This window comes from Magallana gigas, chromosome 6, assembly GCF_963853765.1.
Source record: "Magallana gigas chromosome 6, xbMagGiga1.1, whole genome shotgun sequence".
Classification (NCBI taxonomy): Eukaryota; Metazoa; Mollusca; class Bivalvia; order Ostreida; family Ostreidae; genus Magallana; species Magallana gigas.
In genome coordinates this window covers 860,134-885,986 of record NC_088858.1, presented here as the reverse complement: position 1 = coordinate 885,986, position 25,853 = coordinate 860,134, and the positions used below count along the sequence as shown (strand labels likewise).

At 34.3% G+C, this 25,853-nt stretch overlaps 1 protein-coding gene across 1 annotated transcript; it reads right to left on the bottom strand.

Moving 5' to 3' along the window:
• Positions 1-3,699: 3,699 nt before the first annotated feature.
• LOC105347938 (neuronal acetylcholine receptor subunit alpha-10) lies at positions 3,700-23,800 on the bottom strand. The gene is made up of 6 exons (XM_011457193.4): positions 23,332-23,800; positions 6,508-6,689; positions 6,365-6,409; positions 6,079-6,191; positions 5,314-5,849; positions 3,700-4,755 (listed from the first exon to the last, which is right to left on the bottom strand). Exons 1-6 carry the CDS (start codon positions 23,447-23,449, stop codon positions 4,166-4,168), a joined length of 1,584 nt encoding a protein of 527 aa, XP_011455495.3. The 5' UTR covers positions 23,450-23,800; the 3' UTR covers positions 3,700-4,165.
• Positions 23,801-25,853: the final 2,053 nt, after the last annotated feature.

Here is a 25,853-nt window from a genome sequence, read left to right as displayed (position 1 = left end):
TCATTATTCAGTCTCTGCACAACATAACATGCTCATCGCATAATAAAGCACAGTTACTCAGTCACTATACAAAGGAAGATGCTGTCATGGGAACTGGGGGCTCTTTATCGAGAAAGCGCTAAATTTGAATACTTTGTGTGACAAAAAAGATCATAAATTATGCATTTGGCTCCAGTCGTAACAGAAGGAACAAAAGCTGTAATTTTATCCCTTCACGATAAACAGAAAAATCAGCTGTTGTTGGGAAGTTATGCAGGAGTGAAAAATCCGAGGTTCATTAACCTTGCGAAATTCATGAAATCGTATGTTGGTATGGTGGACGTAGTTTAGTTCAATGCTGAGAAACTTAATATCATAAACAATTTTTTAAAGTTATAACAAATTACGATCGATCTTTCTAATTAAAGCATTTAGATATATTTGTTAGTAAATACGAATATGTAAAAAATGTGAGTGTTGATCTAAAACAGAATCGGAAAACACTTTTTAAGTTTGAACGAGGCAAGACTGTTTGATTTATGTGAACAAATCAAAGAACAAATTATAGATGAGCGTACATGAACACAGTTGGATCCGCCTAGTTTATATATTAATTGCCAAAAGCTTAAAGTCTACATTATGACGGACAGCGAGTAAGCATGTCATTTTTGACAATTGTTTTGGCCAGGGTTTGCATAATACGATGACCAAATGTAAAATATAGTTTTTCTTATCGCATATGGCACTTTGTTGGCCAAGCAATCTATAAAAGAAATGAAAGCCTGCATATTAAAATATATTAAAAAAATATTTTAGAGTGAGTAGAATATTAACAGTTAAGAACTCACCAAGTATCGTATGTGCATATCTGATCAATGGTGTTAACACACCTTATCATGCTTGGAAAATCATTATTGAAACTTGAATACAAAATGCCTGTATAAATTGCTCCCAATGAATTAATAAAAATGGAACTGTTTAATTCACAATAAGAACCAAAAAAATTGATGTACATCCTAAATCACGCAGCATAATTTCATAGATGAAGCATCGTTGAATCAGGTTAAATGAAAATAATTTAACTAAAACAATTTATATTCAAAATTCTAAACCGACTTTTGATTGTCACGATTGTCATTTCCGTTATTCATCACTCTACCATGCACCCTTGTGTAACAATTTTTACTAAAACGACACTTGATTGTCATACATCATAGATAACCCGTGCTTGGTGTACAGGGTATCCCAGAATATTTGATATCATTTTTTAAAAATTAGTATTAACTAAATAATATTTGGCCAAAACTTGTAAATTGTGACTCAAATAAAAAGTAAAATCTTACAATTCTTTTCCACAAAAAAGGTATGGAAAAATACGTCCGTTTATTTAAAACATAATATCATAAAATTGCATCATATTTCTTTGGTTGAATTGAATTTCAATTAAGATAAAACGCACAAGAGAGCAGACAATTTTCGTTTTAGATCTGCCTTACCATATTAGACTCCATATGTAGTTGTACAAATTATAAATACAGAATACCCTTGGAAAAACCAACTCAAGGAGCAACATTGTCATTTTAGTGTGAGACGAATTTTACTCATCAACTTGACCTTGTCATTGATCAAAAAGGACGTCATTTGAAGTACTCTCTTTAAATTTGTTGTGTTTTTATAAACAATGCCCAATTTGTCAAAAGCTTATGAATGTTTGTGAAATGTGTTGAGTCATATACATTTATAAAAGAATCATAAGAGATATCTTACGGTTGTCATAAGTTCTGAGGTTTAACAATCATACATAAAATCTCTCTCTTCTGTTTCACAAAACTAGAATAAGAAATCTTATATACTTCAGATATAGTTCAGTGTTTTAAACATTTAAAATCCTTCTTGACAAAACATTTCATTGCAATTGTTAAAATAAACCATTATACTTACGTGGAGATTGTCTTCCTTTTGCTTATATTTTGAATTTTTATATTGTGAATCTTACTAATTTTTATGAATTTTATTCTCTAATATTTGATTTTGCACAAGCTGAATACCATTTTACAAGCAAGGGAGAGGTTATTGCTAAATAAATATGGTAAAAGTTAGGCATAAAACATAACCTCTCCCTTGCTTGTAAAATGGTATTCAGCTTGTGCATATCAATAACATACTAGTATATCAATACGATTATGGATGTTGATATCTAACTTTAGAAACAAAAGGTATTTTCATGAAGAAGGAGACTTGAAAAAGAAAGCATTAATAATCAATGTGTTATATAAAACAGTTTCTGTAAGGTTGACGGATGAAATTTTAGAGGACATTGTTGAGTAGTTAGCTGGAGAGCAGACAAAATGAGCTCTGGGATTGATTTCACAAAATAATCGTATGATCTTTATATCTAATTATAACTTATGGTAACATAGGATATATCACTTCCGTTTTAAAAACTCTTAGTTGTTTGAATTTTAAAACATTTCTTAAGACACACTTCACTATATATTTAAATTTTCTTTGCGAATACAAGTAGTGAAACCATTTACCTGCCTGAGGGCCTTTTTCTGTTTGCTCAGTTTTCGTTTTGAGATGAGTTTTGTGCTCTGAAATGATATTTGATTTTGTACCAACTTGATATCTTATACGGGAAGTGGGATGTCATTGCTAAATTCAGTTGTCTTAAAACGAAAAGAATGGTCATATAAACAATGACAATTAGATTAAAATATAAATATCTAACTATATTGATGGCCATGGTATTACTCGATGCACTGATGAATTTACGTCTGAACAATCAATAGATGTTGTTTTAATGCATTTAGTTGTTACTATATATAAAGAGGGTACGGATATAGAAGTCCGTGCAGCCAGAAAAGAAGTCCACAAAATTAACAGGTTGAAATAAAAGAGTACATTATATTTTCAGAACAGAATTCCTTTTTTACGTATTCTCTGAAAAAGAGAAAGCGTCCAAAGGCAATGTAGTAAATGCAACAGGTTATATAAGGTCGGTAGAAGAAACATAAATGCATGAGTAGTAAAAATTGTCTCTGATTAAGGAATAAAAAAGAAAACAGGAGTTATTTTTACACGAGGGACTAGCTGAAGATCAATTAACGAGATTAAGGGCATCATTAGAGAAACGTCAGTTGGAAGAGTTAAGGGGACATCAATTATTAAAACCTCAAGAACAGCCACGGAAGCATTATCTATAAGCAACTATCTATAATATACATCATCTATGGAGTCCAAGTGTCTTTATATCCGTTCTCTTCTCCACCAGACCGAGTCTACTCTACCCTAGAGGACCGTCTCACCAACCTATCTTATGACTGAGATCTTTCTTAAAACTGAAATCTCATACTCTTTTTTCTCTTTTATTGTCGAAATCTAGCCCCTAGTAGCCCCCCCCCCCCCCCTGTTCTTCTGTTTACTCCTTTTAAAATATTAAATATATTTTCTAGTAATTGAAACTCTTCAAATAGCCATCAAAAACCTCAAGCTCACCCCTTATTTAAAAATTTTGACATCTATTGATCTATTGTTTGTACAATGCAAATGCAGCGGTGAATCAAAAGAAGAAATACTAGGACTGCAATAAATATTCTTTATAAGTTTTAAAGTTGGATATTGATAATTAAATACTATACCTATAATGTAATTCAATTTAACACTGGTGAACTATTTATCTTGAATATTCATGAATCCTTCTTTGACTTTCCGCTAATCCTAATTGTTTTATGAGTTTATTGAATTTTATCATGACTAATAATCAACTATGACAATACAGTAGTTAAATATGCACACAACATGCAAAATCGAATTACAACTTTTGTTTGTTCTATACGGAAACATACTGAGGAAATTAAGGAAATCGTTATGATGCCAAATAAAAAAAATGAAAGCACATGTCCACATTGTTGATCACGTGGTTCTTTGTATGGACATTCAATAAACACATTAAAAAAATGAAAATTACACTTCCATAGCCAATTAATTGGACTGAATCAGAATCATTCACATTCCACCAGGAATAAGTATCCACCAAACGAGAAACAAAGAAAGTCACAGAAAACATTTGTTGACAAGTGTTATACTTCTTTTAACGGAATACGCATAAACAAAAACAAAGATGACTCAGTACGGAAGAACACAAACGGTACAGAGAGACTGTTTACAAGGAGTCCGAATGTCCCTAATATGAATGGTTGACTTCGTCTAGGTTGATTTCCTTTGTCATTGGGCTGATCACTAGTATAACGATGGTTGATGATATCGTCACAAGCAGAAACAACCAGAAGAACGCCTTGTCCATAACTCGCGCGATCTCCCGCCATTCGTGAATTATTTGTTTCTCGACCATCGACTGTTCATGGCTAGCCATCACTTGTGTGAAATAATTCAGAATCTCCATGTCAAAGTTAGATTTCCCAGACACGTTTTGGGGCATGTTTTGGTTCATGACGTCATCAATGGCGTCACTGTCTTGTAAGTCCACGTGGATGGGAGTGTGGCGCTGCATATCGTTGTACAACAAGCTCTCGTTGTCATGGGATTTACACGTGTAGTTGACCGGTGTGTACGTGTTTCGGCGAACAGAGGCGGGGTTCGCTGTGTCGTCAAGTTGAACCTTCATACAAAGGACTCGAGCGAAGACCCGCGTGACACACTTGAGGATCCGCGGGGGGTACTTGGAGAGGACGCCCTTGTGATGGATGTTGAGCACCAGGACAGAGAAGACCACAGACATCCCGCTCATCGCCATAATGACCGTCAGGTAGATCCCTGTCAAAATAAAACAGTTTTTTGATTCAGCGGTCAGCGGACAAATGCTGACTTTAGTATGCTACCAACAGAAACGTATATATTAAGAAAACAGTACAGATCTTTATTTTTGTAGGTTCTCAAAATTCAAAATATTCCACTATATAAACCCATCTATCAAACGACATAATTCAAGTAGTGAAAGACAAAATAAATAAAGTTGAAAGTACCAATGTCTTGGAACGATCTAACATTGTGGCAATCCAAACAAAACAGATAGGCGACATCTTGCAAGATTTAGAATGCTTGCTTAAAACAAATAGCTAAAATTTCAAAACTTTCGAATGTGGTATAAATTACAGATATTGCAAAAAATAAATGGAAAAATAAAGTTACACGATAATCAATCGAAAATTAGCAATTTTCATTTTTTAAAATGTAAAAATGTAAATCTGCATATAATGATAATGATTGTTAGTAAATCGGCATATGTAACAGATATATTACTTCCACTTTCAATTTTGGCGTGAAAAACACATCTGATTCGCCGATATTCATCTCCATCTCTCTCTCTCTCACCTATGAGTGGAATGTACTCGGAAGTGGCGGGCATATTTTCTGCTATCAGCAACATAAACACAGAAAACGCCAGGAGAACAGTTAGTCCTAGCGTCACCTTTTCTCCCGAATCCGGCGGCAATAGAAATCCCGTCAACGTCAGCGAAGACAGAAGAGCACAAGGTATGATGACGTTAAACGCATAATACAGAACTCGACGTCGTATGTGAATGTAAAACGTCACATCCGGAAAAGGCTCCGGACAGCACGGATATCGAACCACTCTGCGCACGGCCTTTGTGCCTATGAGTGTCCACTCGCCATTATCCACGTACCGAGTCGTGTCGACATCCAGCGAGCGGTTTGTGACGTCAACTTGGTACCCGTCATAAGCCCACGATCCCAGTTTTAACGAGCACACTTGGTCGTCGAAAGGGAAGTATGTGATGTCCATCTTACAGGAGCTACGGAACTTGACTATTGGAGGCCAGAAAACGTTCCCGTTACTGTCCAAGAAAGCCAGGCTCTTCATGTACCCTTTGTTGTGACTGTCAACGCTGTAAGGAAAAATGTAAAACACGAGTATCAAAACATCAAGGTTTTATTGAAATGCATCAATTTATATCATAAGAATATATAGAAGCATATAACCGATGAAAACTTAAAGGCAAAATCAAAATAACCCCCATGAATTGTCCGAGAAGCAAGCTGAAAAGAAGAATGTCAAGAAGAGATTGGAGCTCCGTGATTTGACTTGGACGTCAGAAACCTGAACCTATTACACACCTGTTGTATAGAACAATGTCGGGTAACCAGACGAGATCACACGGGATCCTCATCTTCTGGATGTGCGCAAACTCCGTGATGTTGTCCCACACTAATTTTTCGTCCATCCACTCCTGAAAAAAAGACGGGAAAGGCTATAATACTAGGCAAAATTTACGCTCTGTTCAATTATGACAAACTTTAAGTTTGAACGTCCTAGAACATTACAAAGTAATAAAGTCACCATAACTTATTCAAAATGCAGACAGAATACGGATATTTCAGGGACTGTTCGACTTAGTCTTACCTGATCGAGCCAAATATTGGTGGTCAGAATTTGATTTTTCTCATCCTAAAATGAATAAAAAGTAATTTTTGAAAATTAGGTGTAACATATGTGACAAAAACGCTTTTATATAAATAGAAAGAGGAGATGAGTATTAGTACTACCACATCAAGAATCTGAGTTAGGGTTATTCCCAGACGGATCACTACAGGGGTGGATGCCTTGATGACCGGACGTGACGATTTATCGTAGGTCCGCAATAAAAAGTATAGGAGGCGCTGTTCCTCTGTCATCTCGTCCCGCGAGACGTCGTTAAATTTGTTCCAATAGGCGGGTCCTTCATCACCTGACATACAGAATATAAAAGATTGAATTATTATGATCGATTAACAGTATTATGATAAGATGGCCTTGGCTAAAAAAAAAATCTTATATTCGTGTAGTTACATAACAAGAATACTGAAACATACAAGGCGCTCGTGTATTGATGGAGTATTTACTAGAACGATACAATCAGTCTTTCTTAAATTCATTGATTGTTATTCCCAGCAAAATTAAATAAACAATGTCACTGTTTAGGATCTTGTTGACTATGATGAATGCTATCCGCCATGTACATAACCATTCCACAGGAGCGAAGAATTCCCAACGCTCCCAAAGCGAGTCGGAAATATTCCTCTTCAAAGACAAAATTGGATATCATATAACCTGTTTTTCTTAGAAGTTTGCATTGAGTAATTCTCATGGTGCTTCTACAATGTGAATTCTTGATTGTACGAAAAAATCACATTGAAGTATTCCAAACATTTCTTCTGGAAAAAAATCTGATAGATTGGCCTTTATTTTTGATTCTTCTGATTGAATATTTGCCTGCAGATATTTAAACAACAACTTCGCTGCAAGCAAGACTGTTAGGCTACATGCCAACCCCCTCTCTCCCCCCCCCCCCCCCCCAGCCCCGCTACCCCACGCCTCTGACGATTCTGGGCGGTTCGTTGGTTTATCGTTTAGATTAAGTTGTATTACATACGGACACTCAGACAAATACACATGTATCCCTGAATGAAAAATGAACTTTGTTACAACATTAAATCTACATCGATCGGTTTAAGCTATTCCCGGTGTTGTATCGTAATTGCAATGCAGTAACTTTCTATTTAGAATTTTGAGTATCATTTAAAGATTGCAGGCATCTAATATGCATACAACATGTACACGTGTATTATTAACCCCATCAGATTCCATTTAGTCTCAACCCAACTCCAAATGTCATGATTTGCAAAACTTTCTGTGTACATTTAAGTAAGAAAAAAGTTGATGAAAAATAAAGAAAGAAAATAATGATACGATTAAAAAGTGTGTATTTTGGGCGTGGCAGAAACGCAGACCCCTTGCCGTATTGCTACTGATAACTCGCGTGATTAACTCACGGCCAACGGGGAAATTAGCAATTAAGAAATCGGTAAGAATCTTTAGTTTCGTCATTCTGTGGGTGTACGGTTAGATTACACGATTTTATTATCTTTTTTTGTTTACGGCCATATTCATGGCACGTTGAACTTTTTGAATGCTGCATGGTTTTTCTCTTCTCTGTGTTTGTGTGTGGTGGTGGTGGTGGTGGTGGTGGTGGGGGGGGGGGGGGTGTCGGGGTTTAAATTTTCTGATTCAAATCATCAGTTGTATATCTGTATAGTAAAGTTTTAAAGAATGTACATACTGATAGGGGTTGTATGGTTCATAATCCATTATGCTCTATATCTTCTGAACAAATAAAGATAAAATATACTGAAATATAAAACAACCTGTGAACGAAGAAGATGGTGGGTGGCATATCGAGACCAGAAAACTAATTATTTTTAATTAAACTTTAAGATCAAAGCACTAAGAGGCGGACCTCGGCGGTAAACCGCGGTCTGTCGGAAGCGAGGGTTCGTTGTTTGTCCGTCTGTCTGGCTGTGTTTATAGTTGATTTATATCCCGTTCTGCAATCAACGCTTATCTAGGTCCTCTTTTGACAGGTTTATTTTTGTTAATGATTTCATGGTGGCATCCAAAGGTTTAAATAAATCAGTTTTAATAGAAGGAAACTAGTCAAGCAACAGCATGTATCCAAAAGAAAAAAAAAGATCACTGTTTGGCTGAAAAACTGTGATATCTAAAACCATCGATCTCTCTGAATAAAATAATGAAGAATCAATAATTAAATTTTAGCTCAAAATCAAATTTACAAAATGATGACGTAGATAAGATGGAGATTTATCGATAGTCGATATACAACTGTCAAAGATGGTAATGCTAGCAAAGATTTTATCCGTGTGGAATGAATTTGATTTTGTTCAATGTATATAGCTCATTGAAATGCTATGTACAATAAATTCCTAACGAGTGTGGATAAATTCGTTTCCTGTCCAATAGTCAACACCCCAAAGGGATATGGTAGCCTTCAATGCAAGTTAAACTGACAAATTAAACTGATATTTTCCGAAATGTAAGAGAAGTAAAAAATCTTTGCAAAATCTCCTTTCTTAAACTCTTTATAATGTTTCTTTCTTTCGGAAATCGATTATAAGCACCAACATTAGATAGCTACATGTGTGTGAGATGTGACAGTTGAGTGACATATCGCAACAGAAAGAGTTAAAGCCTCCATGGGACTCTGAAGTCGGTGTTAGGGAACACGACATGACGAGTTTCGGATATTGATGAGAAGATTCAGATGACTTGTATTTTGTTAGATTTTACGAGGAAGGATGGGAAGGGGGGGGGGGGGGAAGGGACTTAAAGTCTCACAGGAGATGATTTGGCTGTTTCTTTTAGCTAACGTACTTATGTACATTAACAGTAATTTAGTGAACTTTACTTACTTTTTATAATAAATTTATTAATTAGTTAAAAGAAAGATGTTAATTTAAACAATAAAATGCTTTCTTTGATGATTTATGCGGGTAGCGACATTGCAGGAAAAATACATAGCCCGCTAACGCTGCTTATGTATTTTTTCTGCAATGCCCCGCATAAATCATCAAAGAAAGCATTTTCTTGTTTTAATAAATGGAAGTGTAGATTCAAGTTCATACAGTAATGAAGTTCTTCAACTTAGTATACATGTATAAAGATTACAATCAACTAAACTTCCGTGATCCTTTTTTAATATTCGTAATACGACCCTTTTTCGAAATATCAAAGAAAATTCTTTTAAGTTTCAAGTTCTGTTCATTGACTAAGTAAAGCATGTTTACCCCCCCCCCCCCTTCCCTTCATCGATAATGAAATGTCCAATACAGTATGTCGTAAAACCATAGAATCCCACAGACCGATCAATGTTGTTATATCGGCGCGGTCTGTCACCTTGACGATCCGGCGTCACGTCACTGAAAAGACATGTCGTCTGCTTAATTAAAAAGACGGAAACTTTCGTCATGATGAACGCTGCAAACAATAACCAATTCTGCCATTCAAGTTGTTTTCAATGGTATACATCATCAGAATCCGCGCAGATGAGCGCGCACAATTGAGATGAATCGCAAAGAACCCGTGTAATTATCATGTTGTCAATTTCAGTGAAGTCACATGACTGTTACTAATATGTCACGTGATAAAAAGACTATAAAATGGTTAAGGATTTACAGTATTCCATAATCTTTCTTGAATCTCACCACGGGGGATTTCATTGCGCAAATTTTGTAATTGAAAATTTTTTCTAAATTGGTCCGTAGAACTCTGAAAAACGGTAAAAATAAACCCATAAAACAAAAAATTAGGAATTATTCCATCGCCACACGAATAATGCAACACTGATATACGTTTGAATTTGAAGATGAAAACTCCTGTGGTTTATATACATGAAGGAACCCTAGTTTAACCATTTCATGATCAGTTTTATTTTCTACGTGAAGCTAGAACTCAAAACAGTCATCCTTTGATAACAAGATTATACCAGTTGTAGAAACCAATATACCAATGTAAAAAAATGAATTTCACGATACATTATCAAAATAATGACATATGCATAATCTGGGGAATGGTCGCTGTTCCACGTAATAAGAACGATCCTCAGCCTTTGGGAATGTATAGGAATCATTTTAAGAAACATTGTGTTCATTTGGGTCTGAAAATATTATCTGCAATGTCTCTGAAGAAAACATCACACTCACTGAAATGTAGACAGTGTCTTTCTCACGGTAAATGTCTGAACCTGTGACATTTATAAAGACAGAACAAGCGGGAAATGGGGTGTCGTTGTCAACGCAACTCGTGGGAATATATATTAACTGTGCAAACAAAAATACATTGACGTTCTAGAGTCGGGGGAGGGGGGGGGGGGTGACAACCATAAACTAAAACCACAAACAGCTTGCCTAGTTTGATTGACACTAATTCCTATGGCTTCGTCTTATACTTTGACTTTGGAGGTTTGGTCGTTTGACAATTAACCAAAGTTTCTATAAAAGCTCAAAACCGGTTAAAACCCTTATGTAATCATAAAGAAACACCAATACATGATGTACATCACATAGACTAAGTTATACAGTTAGGGATACATGATGTATATCACATAGACTAAGTTATACAGTTAGGGATACATGATGTATATCACATAGACTAAGTTATACAGTTAGGGATACATGATGTATATCACATAGACTAAGTTATACAGTTAGGGATACAGGATGTATATCACATAGACTAAGTTATACAGTTAGGGATACATGATGTATATCACATAGACTAAGTTATACAGTTAGGGATACATGATGTATATCACATAGACTAAGTTATACAGTTAGGGATACATGATGTATATCACACAGACTAAGTTATACAGTTAGGGATACATGATGTATATCACATAGACTAAGTTATACAGTTAGGGATACATGATGTATATCACATAGACTAAGTTATACAGTTAGGGATACATGATGTATATCACATAGACTAAGTTATACAGTTAGGGATACATGATGTATATCACATAGACTAAGTTATACAGTTAGGGATACATGATGTATATCACATAGACTAAGTTATACAGTTAGGGATACATGATGTATATCACATAGACTAAGTTATACAGTTAGGGATACATGATGTATATCACACAGACTAAGTTATACAGTTAGGGATACATGATGTATATCACACAGACTAAGTTATACAGTTAGGGATACAGGATGTATATCACATAGACTAAGTTATACAGTTAGGGATACATGATGTATATCACATAGACTAAGTTATACAGTTAGGGATACATGATGTATATCACACAGACTAAGTTATACAGTTAGGGATACAGGATGTATATCACATAGACTAAGTTATACAGTTAGGGATACATGATGTATATCACACAGACTAAGTTATACAGTTAGGGATACAGGATGTATATCACATAGACTAAGTTATACAGTTAGGGATACATGATGTATATCACATAGACTAAGTTATACAGTTAGGGATACATGATGTATATCACATAGACTAAGTTATACAGTTAGGGATACATGATGTATATCACATAGACTAAGTTATACAGTTAGGGATACAGGATGTATATCACATAGACTAAGTTATACAGTTAGGGATACAGGATGTATATCACATAGACTAAGTTATACAGTTAGGGATACATGATGTATATCACATAGACTAAGTTATACAGTTAGGGATACATGATGTATATCACATAGACTAAGTTATACAGTTAGGGATACATGATGTATATCACACAGACTAAGTTATACAGTTAGGGATACATGATGTATATCACATAGACTAAGTTATACAGTTAGGGATACATGATGTATATCACACAGACTAAGTTATACAGTTAGGGATACATGATGTATATCACATAGACTAAGTTATACAGTTAGGGATACATGATGTATATCACACAGACTAAGTTATACAGTTAGGGATACAGGATGTATATCACATAGACTAAGTTATACAGTTAGGGATACATGATGTATATCACATAGACTAAGTTATACAGTTAGGGATACAGGATGTATATCACATAGACTAAGTTATACAGTTAGGGATACATGATGTATATCACATAGACTAAGTTATACAGTTAGGGATACAGGATGTATATCACATAGACTAAGTTATACAGTTAGGGATACATGATGTATATCACATAGACTAAGTTATACAGTTAGGGATACATGATGTATATCACATAGACTAAGTTATACAGTTAGGGATACATGATGTATATCAAACAGACTAAGTTATACAGTTAGGGATACATGATGTATATCACATAGACTAAGTTATACAGTTAGGGATACATGATGTATATCACACAGACTAAGTTATACAGTTAGGGATACATGATGTATATCACACAGACTAAGTTATACAGTTAGGGATACATGATGTATATCACATAGACTAAGTTATACAGTTAGGGATACATGATGTATATCACACAGACTAAGTTATACAGTTAGGGATACATGATGTATATCACATAGACTAAGTTATACAGTTAGGGATACATGATGTATATCACACAGACTAAGTTATACAGTTAGGGATACATGATGTATATCACATAGACTAAGTTATACAGTTAGGGATACATGATGTATATCACACAGACTAAGTTATACAGTTAGGGATACATGATGTATATCACATAGACTAAGTTATACAGTTAGGGATACATGATGTATATCACACAGACTAAGTTATACAGTTAGGGATACATGATGTACATGTATATCACATACACTAAGTTATACAGTTAGGGATACATGATGTATATCACACAGACTAAGTTATACAGTTAGGGATACATGATGTATATCACATAGACTAAGTTATACAGTTAGGGATACATGATGTTTATCACATAGACTAAGTTATACAGTTAGGGATACATGATGTATATCACATAGACTAAGTTATACAGTTAGGGATACATGATGTATATCACATAGACTAAGTTATACAGTTAGGGATACATGATGTATATCACATAGACTAAGTTATACAGTTAGGGATACATGATGTATATCACATAGACTAAGTTATACAGTTAGGGATACATGATGTATATCACATAGACTAAGTTATACAGTTAGGGATACATGATGTATATCACATAGACTAAGTTATACAGTTAGGGATACATGATGTACATGTATATCACATAGACTAAGTTATACAGTTAGGGATACATGATGTATATCACATAGACTAAGTTATACAGTTAGGGATACATGATGTATATCACATAGACTAAGTTATACAGTTACGGATACATGATGTACATGTATATCACATAGACTAAGTTATACAGTTAGGGATACATGATGTATATCACATAGACTAAGTTATACAGTTAGGGATACATGATGTATATCACATAGACTAAGTTATACAGTTAGGGATACATGATGTATATCACATAGACTAAGTTATACAGTTAGGGATACATGATGTACATGTATATCACATAGACTAAGTTATACAGTTAGGCAATATAAAGAGAACCTTTGAAAAAGTGTATCTTCCAATACCGTTTGAGGGGGCAGAGGCCGCGATACTTGTATCAGAAAATGCAGGAATTCAAAGATCACGCTAAATGTTTTGTATCGTTGCGATTTCAAATTATTGCATCGTTTTTAGCAATAAAACTGATCTAACGTGAAGTGGCGCGGTTAAAATTTGACCAATCGGAATTCAATATTGAAACCACGAGTTCACAAGTTGAAGGCGCGAGTCGGTTTTCGGAGAGATAATAATGGAGGACGACAATATATGTAGAAGCAAAGAAACCATCTCCATCGAAATTCAATCCCAGTTAAGTAATTGAACGATAATTCCGCTACATAAAATTCAAGTTTTGCATATATAACGGTATACTTGTAAAGAAGATAGGCGGATAAGGCGTGTAAAATGCCCATACACGGTCGGACAAGCTACTGAAAAATTAAGGTCAGACGAGACGTTCCTCGAGAATCTTTTTTGTATCTCCTCGTAATAAAGAGTTCCAATAAAAAATATTAATTTTATTATTACTTTAGAAATAATCAAAATTTACTTGATTTGGTTATTTGTCTAGATGGTCGAGTGGTTAGAACCGTGGCCGGTCACTGCCAGAAGCGTATAGGTTCTAGAGGTCGTGAGTTCAAAGCCTCGCCCCGGCGGAGATATAGCTCTAATAAAGTGAATTTCGCTGTGCTAAAGATGCATTTTTTTTTTATATATGAGTCAGCAATTCAAGTGTATTTTCAAGAAGATTATATAGGAAATTGCATATACTCTAGTATTTTGCAGAAATGCCTGGTAAGGTACCCTAATTTTTTGCAAGAAAGCTTGTCAAAGTAGTAGTTAACCATTTACAAATTCCTGGAAAAAAGTTATCTAAGATTGAGGAACGTGTCGTCTGACCTTAAGATAACAATAAATCTGATTTTTAAAAAAACCCATTTAAAACGATATATATTTAACATATCAATGATTTGTAACCTATAAATATGTTCAATACTTGGAATGTTTTGACTCAAACAGGCGTATACGCATTAAAACCTGCAAAAAGTGTCATGTTTTAGAACTTCAAGGCATTTTCTTTCATAGAGTGGGTCTGTGCTCCATATTTTTCTCATACTCTAAATAAAGTATAATGGAAAACAAACCGATTTCAATTAACAAAAACGTGGAGAGATGACCCAATATACATAAAAAATATCATTTTGTATCCCAACAATTGAACGTTTTGAAAAAAAAAATATACACGTCCGTAAATTCATGGCCAACGTCACACGTATTATCTAAACAGCCGACTTTGTTGTGTCTGAAATGGCTCAGTGGTTAGAGCACCTGACATAAACTAACCTTATATATCTAGGGTTTTTATGTTCTGGGTTCGATACCACCACAATTAAAAGCAATATTTTTTTCGAATCATTTGTTAAATATATTAAAAACTGAATATAGTTAGAAATTGTGCTTTTGCAAACTTATATTATAATATATTTGAATGTATTTAATTGGGATAAAATAAATTCAAAATGGTATATCACGACTAAACCGAATGGGCATTTGCGCCATCTTATTCCCCCATCTTCAAAATGTGCAAGTCCACCGTAAAGCCATTGTTTTTTTGTACAGAAATTGTAACTTAGCTCTCAATGGAAACATCAAACTAATCAATGTTATGTTTTCAATTGGTCAATTGCGGCATATAAAGTGAATCAAACCTAAACACTTAAAAAATCTTGATATATTGAATGAGCAACACAAATTAATATTTCAAGGAGCAATTAGAACAAGGTTGACCATTAAGCACTGATACATACTGAACTAATAAACTGTTTAAACTGTTTCTATTTTTGTCCGTTTTATATCTTATCATCGATCATATATGTAAGTTAATGTCATCGATTTGTAACAAATGTCCCTGAAATAGCAGTGCTTATATCATAATAAATAAATACAATTAAGCAACCCATTATGGTGAGTGATATCAATACTTTGATTTTCGCTCAGCTCTCGTTAGCTTACACAGTTAAATGATATGATTACTTATTTTTGGGGGGCTTTTTTTCGGAACCGAGTTAATCCAAAGATCCAAATATTTATCTACCTTTATGTGTATATCATTAAGATAAAATGATGATTAGCTTTTAAAAAAAACTCAAACATTAGCTTCAATTTTTCTGTAAGAAAATCAGAACAGTGAAATGCAATAAGCAGCCAAATGGTTTATTTAGCATTGAAATTTGTCTCGTTTATCTAGACTCAATACTAGCTCCATATATTTATCTAAGTATCTTTCAAAATGATTTAAACTCTTTGGTTTATATATCATAATTCCTTTTCTTTCAATTTATTCTGAGTAATTAGATGATTAGATGGTAAACGAGGTTACGAAAGTTAAATGTTATACGTTTGCCCCATTACGCAGTAGTGCTTTTCTGAGCAGAAAATTGGGTTGGAATTCAGTATGACAATACCATACTAATTATTTTCGTCTAGTTTATATTCTTCTATTTAAAAATATAATCTAATTTGAATATACGGAATAGAGAGAGACACTTGTCAATATGCCCTACGCAGAAGGCGATACGATTATAAAAGAACTAGGACCGGGGTATATAGTAATGTACTATGTATATAGTAATGTACTATGTATATAGTAATGTTCTATGTATATAGTAATGTACTATGTATATAGTAATGTACTATGTATATAGTAATGTACTATGTATATAGTAATGTTCTATGTATATAGTAATGTACTATGACCGGGGTATATAGTAATGTACTATGTATATAGTAATGTACTATGACCGGGGTATATAGTAATGTACTATGAATATTTTATGTAAGTCAAGAATTGAGTGCGTCAACGACCAGGAAATACTTCACTTACGCATGAAATTTGTCGAATATCTATTTTATTACCTCCATTACAAAAGAGTGCTACATCGTCATTACTGCACGCAAGGAACAGATTTCTACGCTGTAATTAACAGCATTTATGACATCAAAGTGACGTAATAAAGCAACGTTATTGAAGATACTGGATCATTTCTCTGTAGTGACTCATTCAAACATTTACAAAATTTTCACAGCATCAACTTTTTCTTTGATAAAGGCACCAATGCATCACTAAATTCATTACCTCACTTCATGAAAAAGGAAGTGATTACAACATTCTATACCGCATTAAAACTGTCTTAAAGGCAGTTCTAACAGACTTATAAGATTGAAAGATATAGATTTCCCACAGCACATGATATAATTTTTGACATTTTTTAATTAATTTTTGTATATCCAATAACGAACGTCTTCAAGAGATCTCCTTTGAATGTTCCGTCCCTAGGGCACAATCCATAATTCTAAAAATTCCGTCCCTTAGAGATAATGGATTATTCTTAAAATCCCCTTAACTTTTTTATCGACCAAAGGCATTAGTTCATCGTTTCTATAGAAATCGTCGTGTTGGAAAAACTATAGTATTTCGATACATAATTACAGTCATTGTCTTAAAATATTACAAGGTTTCATCAGCAGGGCTATCCCCCCTCAAAAAAATGAAAATATCACGATTTTTAAAAAAATTCGGATTTAAATATAGCCTTTGCCTTGTTTAAAATTTCTATAAATTAACGACATTAATCTAACAACAACCCCCCCCCCCAAAAAAAAAAAACAACCCAAAAAAACAATGTATTCTACAGAATATTCACCTCATTAACATGTGAATAATTGAAAAATAAACATTAATTTAGACATTTTACGTCTTTTTATGAGCCTAAGATTGTTTGATATTTGAAAAATAACTCCCTGGCTAACTTACTTACAAAATTAGCCTCTATCTAGAATGTTTACAACATAACCATAAAAGCTAACTGCAACACAAAACTGACTGTCTAAGTTAAACAACTGACTGTCTAAGTTGTATAACTGACTGTCTAAGTTATATTGCTGACTTTCTAAGTTATATTACTGACTGTATAAGTTGTAAAACTGATTGTTTAGGTTAAATAACTGACTTTCTAAGTTGAATAACTGACTGTGTAATTCAAATAACTGACTTTTCAAGTTGTATAAGTGTCTGTCTAAGTTGTACAACTGACTGTCTAAGTTGTATAAATGACTGTCTAAGTTATATTGCTAGCTGTCTAAGTTATATCGCAGACTGTCTAAGTTATTTTACTGACTGTGTAAGTTGTAAAACTGATTGGCTTAGTTGAATAACTCACTGTCTAATTTAAGTAACTGACTTTCTAAGTTGTAAAAATGACTACCTTTTTTGCTGATAGTCCAAAATCTAAAACTGACTGTAGGAGTTGTTTAACCGACTGTGTATGACTGACTGTCTAAGTTGTTTAACTGACTAAGTTATATTGCTGACTGTCTAAGTTTATAACTGACTAAGTTATATTGCTGACTGTCTAAGTTGTATAACTGATTAAGTTATATTTCTGACTGTTTAGGTTGTACAACTGACTGTCCAATGTATAACTGACTGTGTATAACTGACTGTCCAAATTCTATGATTGAATAAACAAGCTCGTACGTAGCATAGCTTTTTTTTTTATCTCTTTACAACAGTTTTGGTCAGTTTTGTGCAGAAACAAGCCAGTTCAAGAAATGTATACATTTTGATTCCCAAATGTAGAAGATGGCGGCACTTCCCCCTTAAGATGGTATGGGAAATCTCCATGTTGTGACGTATTATTTATCGAAATAAACAATAAAATCAAGTACTATTTTATAAATAGTTTCTTTTCCGAAAGAGTCATCTAACTACGTTTAAACAGAAAGTTTTATAGTGATGATTATAAATATAAGATCAAAAAGAATGTTCACTATTCAAAAATTGTAAAATTTGAAAATTCTAAACCGGTGAAAGTATTTTGATTTTAATGGTGTTTTTTTTCCCACATTGATATCAACAGATGTCCCATACAACTTTAAGAAAACATTTGCGCAAATGTCGTTAATTTAGATTTGATAATGGCTCCATATGTCTATCTATGTATGTTTCAAGAATAATTTAGATTGGGTATTCCTTTTCTTTCAATTGATCCCGAATAGTTAGATGGTTAACAAAGTTACAAAAGCTAAGCGTCTTACGTTTGCCCCATTAGTAATATTCTGAGCAGAAAATTGAGTTTGAATCCAATATGACAATACCATACTAACTATTTCGTCTAGTTTTTATCCTTGAACCTCAAGATCTAATTTGTGTATGCGAAACATATAGAAGATGGTGTCAATATGCCCTGCTCAGACGGGCGGCTCGTTTAAAAATGGTCAAGCAATAAAATTATATGAGAAATAAGGACCTGGGTATTTAGTAATGTACTATGATTTTTTTTATGTAATTCGAGAATAGAATCTGTCAATGACCATGGAAATACTTTTTTTAACATGCAATCTATTTTTATTACCTCCATTACAGAATAGCGCTACATCGTCATTACTGCACGCAAGGAACAGATTTCTAAGCTGTAATCAACAACATCTATGACATCCAAGTGACGTAATAAAGCAACGATATTGGTGTCACTAGATCATTTCTCTGTAGTGACTCACTCAAACATTTACACAATGTTCAGCATCATTTTTGGGGATGTATCATTAATTTATTACCTTACTTCATGAAAAAGGAAGTGATTACAACATTCAAACTGTCTTAGAGGCAGTTCTAACAGACTTAGAAGATTGAAAGATATAGATTTCCCTCCAAACACGATATAATTTTTGACAGATTTTATTTTTTGTACTTCCGGTGACGAACATCTACAAGAGATTGGCGTTAAATGTTTCGTCCCTAGAGCACAATCCATATTTCTAAAAAGTCCCTTTACATCCTATTGACCAAAGGCATTTGTTAATCTTTTCAACAGAAATTTTGATTTTTTATCAAAAGATATAAATTTGCCATTTTTATATCTTTCATATGACTTTTACAGTTGTTAAATGACAACAAATGCGTGATAATTAACCATGTTTCGTCTTATTTACCTCAATAACATGTGATTGATTGAAAAATAAACCTTCTACCTGCCATAATTTATCTTTTTATAAATCCTTGTTTGTTTGAAATTTAAAAATTATCTCATTAAATTACAATTTCTTCTATATAAAAAGCTTCCTGGCTGAATTATCCACAAAATAACCGATTGTGCTGAATTTTACAACGTAGTTATTTAAGCTTATTGTAGCGTAACTGACTGTCTGAGTTGTATAACTAACTAAGTTTTATATAAAAAAAAGGACACAATCATAGATGTATTCACATAGCTGGCTGTCATGATTTTTCGTTAGGAACCAATGAACGTGGCTTTCGTGAGTAACCCTTGCCCACGGATGTATATCCCAGCGAACGTATATACAAGCATATATTCAATATTTCTTAAAATTATCCCGATTTTTCTACAAATTTTATCTATTAAATACCCTTTAAGATGACTTTCTACAACATTATTGACCGTCCAACTTGACTTTCTTCAACTACATGACTGATAATCAACATCGTCTTCATCTTCATTCACCGTCCGACTTAACTGTCTACAACATTACTGACCGTCTAACTTGATGGTCTACAACGTTACTGACTGTGTAACTTGAAAGTCTACAACATTACTGACTGTGTAACTTAACTGTTTACAACATTACTGACCGTGTAACTTGACGGTCTACAACATTACTGACTGTCTAACTTGATGGTCTACAACGTTACTGACTGTCTAACTTGATGGTCTACAACGTTACTGACTGTGTAACTTGGCAGTCTACAACGTTACTGACTGTGTAACTTAACTGTTTACAACATTACTGACCGTGTAACTTGACGGTCTACAACATTACTGACTGTCTAACTTGATGGTCTACAACGTTACTGACTGTCTAACTTGATGGTCTACAACGTTACTGACTGTGTAACTTGACAGTCTACAACATTACTGACTGTGTAACTTAACTGTTTACAACATTACTGACCGTGTAACTTGACGGTCTACAACGTTACTGACTGTCTAACTTGACGGTCTACAACTTTACTGACTGTCTAACTTGACAGTCTACAACATTACTGACTGTTTAACTTGACAGTCTACAACATTACTGACTGTGTAACTTGACTGTTTACAACATTACTGACTGTATAACTTGACGGTCTACAACATTACTGACCGTGTAACTTGACTGTTTACAACGTTACTGACTGTATAACTTGACGGTCTACAACATTACTGACCGTGTAACTTGACTGTTTACAACGTTACTGACTGTCTAACTTGACCGTCTACAACATTACTGACTGTATAACTTGACTGTTTACAACGTTACTGACTGTCTAAATTGACCGTCTACAACATTACTGACCGTGTAACTTGACTGTTTACAACGTTACTGACTGTCTTTCCTGACGGTCTACAACATTACTGACTGTCTAGCTTGACCGTTTACAACATTACTGACTGTGTAACTTGACTGTTAACAACGTTACTGACTGTATAACTTGACTGTTTACAACGTTACTGACTGTATAACTTGACGGTCTACAACATTACTGACCGTGTAACTTGACTGTTTACAACGTTACTGACTGTATACCTTGACGGTCTACAACATTAATGATCGTGTTACTTGACGGTCTACAACATTACTGACCGTTTAACTGGACTGTTTACAACGTTACTGACTGTATAACTTGACTGTTTACAACATTACTGACTGTTTAACTTGACGGTCTACAACATTACTGACTGTCTAACTTGACGGTCTACATCATTACTGACTGTATTACTTGACGGTCTGCAACATTACTGACTGTATACCTTGACGGTCTACAACATTACTGGCTGTATAACTTGACGGTCTACAACATTACTGACTGCCTAACTTGACGGTCTACAACATTACTGACCGTGTAACTTGACGGTCTACAACATTACTTGCTGTATAACTTGACGGTCTACAACATTACTGACCGTGTAACTTGACGGTCTTCAATATTACTGACTGTCTAACTTGACGGTCTACAACATTACTGGCTGTATAACTTGACGGTCTACAATATTACTGACTGTATAATTTGACGGTCTACAACATTACTGACTGTCTAACTTGACAGTCTACAACGTTACTGACTGTCTAACTTGACTTTTTACTGACTGTCTAAATTTGCTGTCAACAACAGCACGACTGTCTGTCAAAACCGTCTACAATATAACTGTTCGTCTAAACTGTCAATTGACTGACTCTTCACTAATGAAACACTTTATATATAAGTGACCTTTTTGACAAATTTTTAAGGAAAAAAACTTTTGCGAGACATTTGGTATATAGATATTTAGTCCTCACGTGCTCTGAGTAGACAGCTGTTTTGCTTACTTTATTAATCAAAGTGCTGAAGAACTGGCGGGAGTTGATTTTGTCGATGTTTATTTATTTTAAAATCAATGATATGTTATTTTGCATGACAAGTACATGTAGTTTCTAATTTGAATTACGTACAATTTTATAATATGAATTTTTCGACAAGAATGTCGAGAAACCCCCATATGAATCATGTTAAATAACATTTAAAGATAAAATTAATTCAATCAAACTATGTATCAGTGATAGAAATATTTCTCGAAAAGTGTATGGATCCAAGCAATATTGAACTCTAGTCTCGTTCAACCAAACGCTCGGCTGACACCGTAAATCTCCGACAAGGATTTACGGAGACCGCCGAGCGTTGAGTTGAACGAGACTATATTGAACTCTGGCGTAGGAATACATACGACTACAAAAAATATTTAAATTGTTCGTACCATCTAAAATCTGACTATTATCAAGGTATTTATAAATAGGTTTCCTTGTGCTGAGGTCCAAACACTGTTTCACTTTCGGTTTGTCTGAGTGACTGCATAGGAGAGTTGATTAAAATCAACTCCCAAATATGTCTGGTAACCGGTTCTCGTTTATCTTTGCTTTCATGCAATTTATGCTGTTCTTCCAATAAAATAAGGAAATGTAAATATAAAACAGTGCATTCTGCTCTATAATGGTTCTGCTGCTTCATCAATATGTAATGTGTACGTAATTAAAAACAACTGGAAGGAAACATCAATAGATACTAGTATAATGCTCATGGATAATTTTCTTGAAAAATAAAACATTGCTTAATATAAGAATTGGTAAATCGGACTACAAGAGAAGTTACATTGAGATTTATAAGCCCTGAATTAATCGGCTGAATCGGAAACGCATTTTTATCTTATTAAAAATGAAAGCAAAAAAAACCGAATTTTGCTCTATCATCACGATTGAATTCATGATAAAACATTTATTTCTACATGCATATACATCCCGGGTGGACTTATCTATAGGTTTACATGTAAGTAGAAGCTTATGATTAAAAAACTGTGATCTGCATCATAAAAGGCAGCTTAACACCTGGCCAGTCTACCGGCCTCAGGTGTATCTAACTGATTCTTGGCAGTAAAAAGCCTTACCTGATGCAATCACCGTACTCAATTCCAGTATTTGGAATAGGACCACAAATAAAGTCCAGGGTGGCATTTTGGCAGGAGTTGGGGGCAGGGTTTTAACGGACTCCGGGTCGGCGAACATCCCCCGTGGTCTTCTCCATGACGAGTCGAGTCACTTGTACGGCCGCTCTCTCTCTCTCTGTCTCTCGCCGCCTCCTTCTCGTCCGCTCTCCGAATCAATGACCAGCGTTACGGGCCCGACCGCCGTATGATAGGATACATGGATTCTGTGTGCGCGTCTGTGTGAAAGAGAATCCGAGAAATTACAGACTTTGGGGATCAAGCAACTAATCCTCCTGATGTCTTGGAATACAATAAAAGAAACAAAGTGTAGCTTCAGCTTTCCTGGTTAAACAACAAGCCCTTTCCCCGATATCTTATAGAATGACAAACACAGCGCAATAGAAAACGACGATTAGGCTACAGTTGACAAAATCCATCGATTCTTGGAGGTCGGCGGATTGAAAACAGATTTTGTTTTTAGAGACAAGTAGCAATTTTGTAAAAACAACAAATAGTAATAATGATCAGATCTGTATAAAATTAAGTGTCAAGAGTTTGGAACTATTTAATGGAGACTAAGCGTTTCTTCTCAACTAAAACTTATTTTTCACCAAATACACGAAACTGCACTAGTAAATATAGCAATGGGAGAACTGCTAATCAAATTTTAAAACTAATCTACACATTTAATTCACAGTTATGACGACTTAATCTTTCTTTGACCAGATTTTAAATTCCAAATTCCTAACTTTATCAGTTGTAGCTTTTAAATGAATAAACAAATATGTTTGATATAAGCTTGTACATCAATCGATATAAGCTAGAGTATCAGTGTATAACGATTAAATTTGGTATTTTCCCGCCATCTATCGTTTGTCTATGTTTATGTAGTCTCTACAGAGAAGCTGAAATCGTTTTATAGAGATTAATTATTAAAATCAGTTCCTATTAAGTAGAGATAACCGTCTCCAGATAAAACTCAGGTGGTCGGTGTTAATTCATAAAAAAACTCAGGGGATCATCGGTTAGTAAAATTAAACTATTTTTTGGTTGTTGAATTAAACATACACAACAGACAACGGTCATTGTCTAGTCACGTCTGTGACGTCACAGACACAAAAGACAAAAGCTGTTGTTTAATCACTTCTGTGACATCAAAAACACAACAGACAAAAGCTGTTGTTTAATCATATCTGTGACATCACAGACACAACAGACAAAGGCTGTTGTCTAGTCACTTCTGTGACATCACAGACACAACAGACAACGGCTGTTGTCTAGTCACTTCTGTGACATCACAGACAGTCTAGTCAATTCTGTGACATCACATACAGCCTAGTCATATCTATGACATCACAGTTACAACAGACAACAGTAAATGTCTGGTGTACTCTTTCGTCTTTACGGACAACACATCTTATTGACAGAATATCAGGTGGAATGTGCAGATTCAAAAATTCTGCTCAAAATAGTTAAGAAACTATTGCCACAGTTACTTTGGCGAACAAACATCTGCGTAAAATTACAATTACACATACAATTGCCTAGTTAATGTTCAAATGTTATACAAGAAGAATACATGTTTTTTTATTTATTTAATTTGTGTTTAATTTCTTACACTCATACAACTTCGGATTGTTAATGCCATATTGATGATATACTTAATGGCAGATTATATTACTTTGACAATAGTAAGGCTCATTAAGGCTAATTGGGAATATACTTTATTTTACATTTAATGGACAGCGTGCTCCTCGGACTGTAAGATCTATCTTAAAGCAGCTTTGATTGGTTGTAATTACACGCGTCATTGGAAAATATTCAAATCAGTCAGGCTCTCCTTCCTGGTCCCTGTTTATGGGGGAGGGGAACCCCCTGATTGAACTTTGCAGTGAATTTACAGCTCTAATTTGACGTTTCGGTATTCAACCGAGAGAAATGGAGGCGGTTTTATCTTGTTCTCGTAAATGTTTTGTTTATTTTCATTGATAGTTTTTTCCCTCTGTGTTATCAATGCATGTCGATTTTGCTTGTTTAATCAATGTATGTAGGTTTACCATATTTCAGTTTTTGAACTAGAGAAATTCTGGCAAATATATGTTACTGTCTGTTATCTTTCGAGTTCATTTTTATATTTTGAAAACTTGCGGTTGTGTTTTTTCTTTGCTCTAGAAATACACAGAATATACCATATATTTTAGCAGAGTAATTAAAGAGCATTTTATTAGCCTCATTATACCTGATCAATATTTTTATTTCTTAATCACCTCGAAAATTGTCAACTGATCCCGGAAAAGCTGTCCAATCCATAAACCTCTAAATTCAAGCAGGGGGTGCGGGGATCAATTCTTATCGCCAGAGATACTATCATTTGTTATTTGTTCTATGCCTGTTACATAAGATTTAAATTACTAAATTACTGGTTCTTAATCAACTTCTTGTTTTCCATAACACAGGCTGTTAATGATTTGAGCGATTTTAGA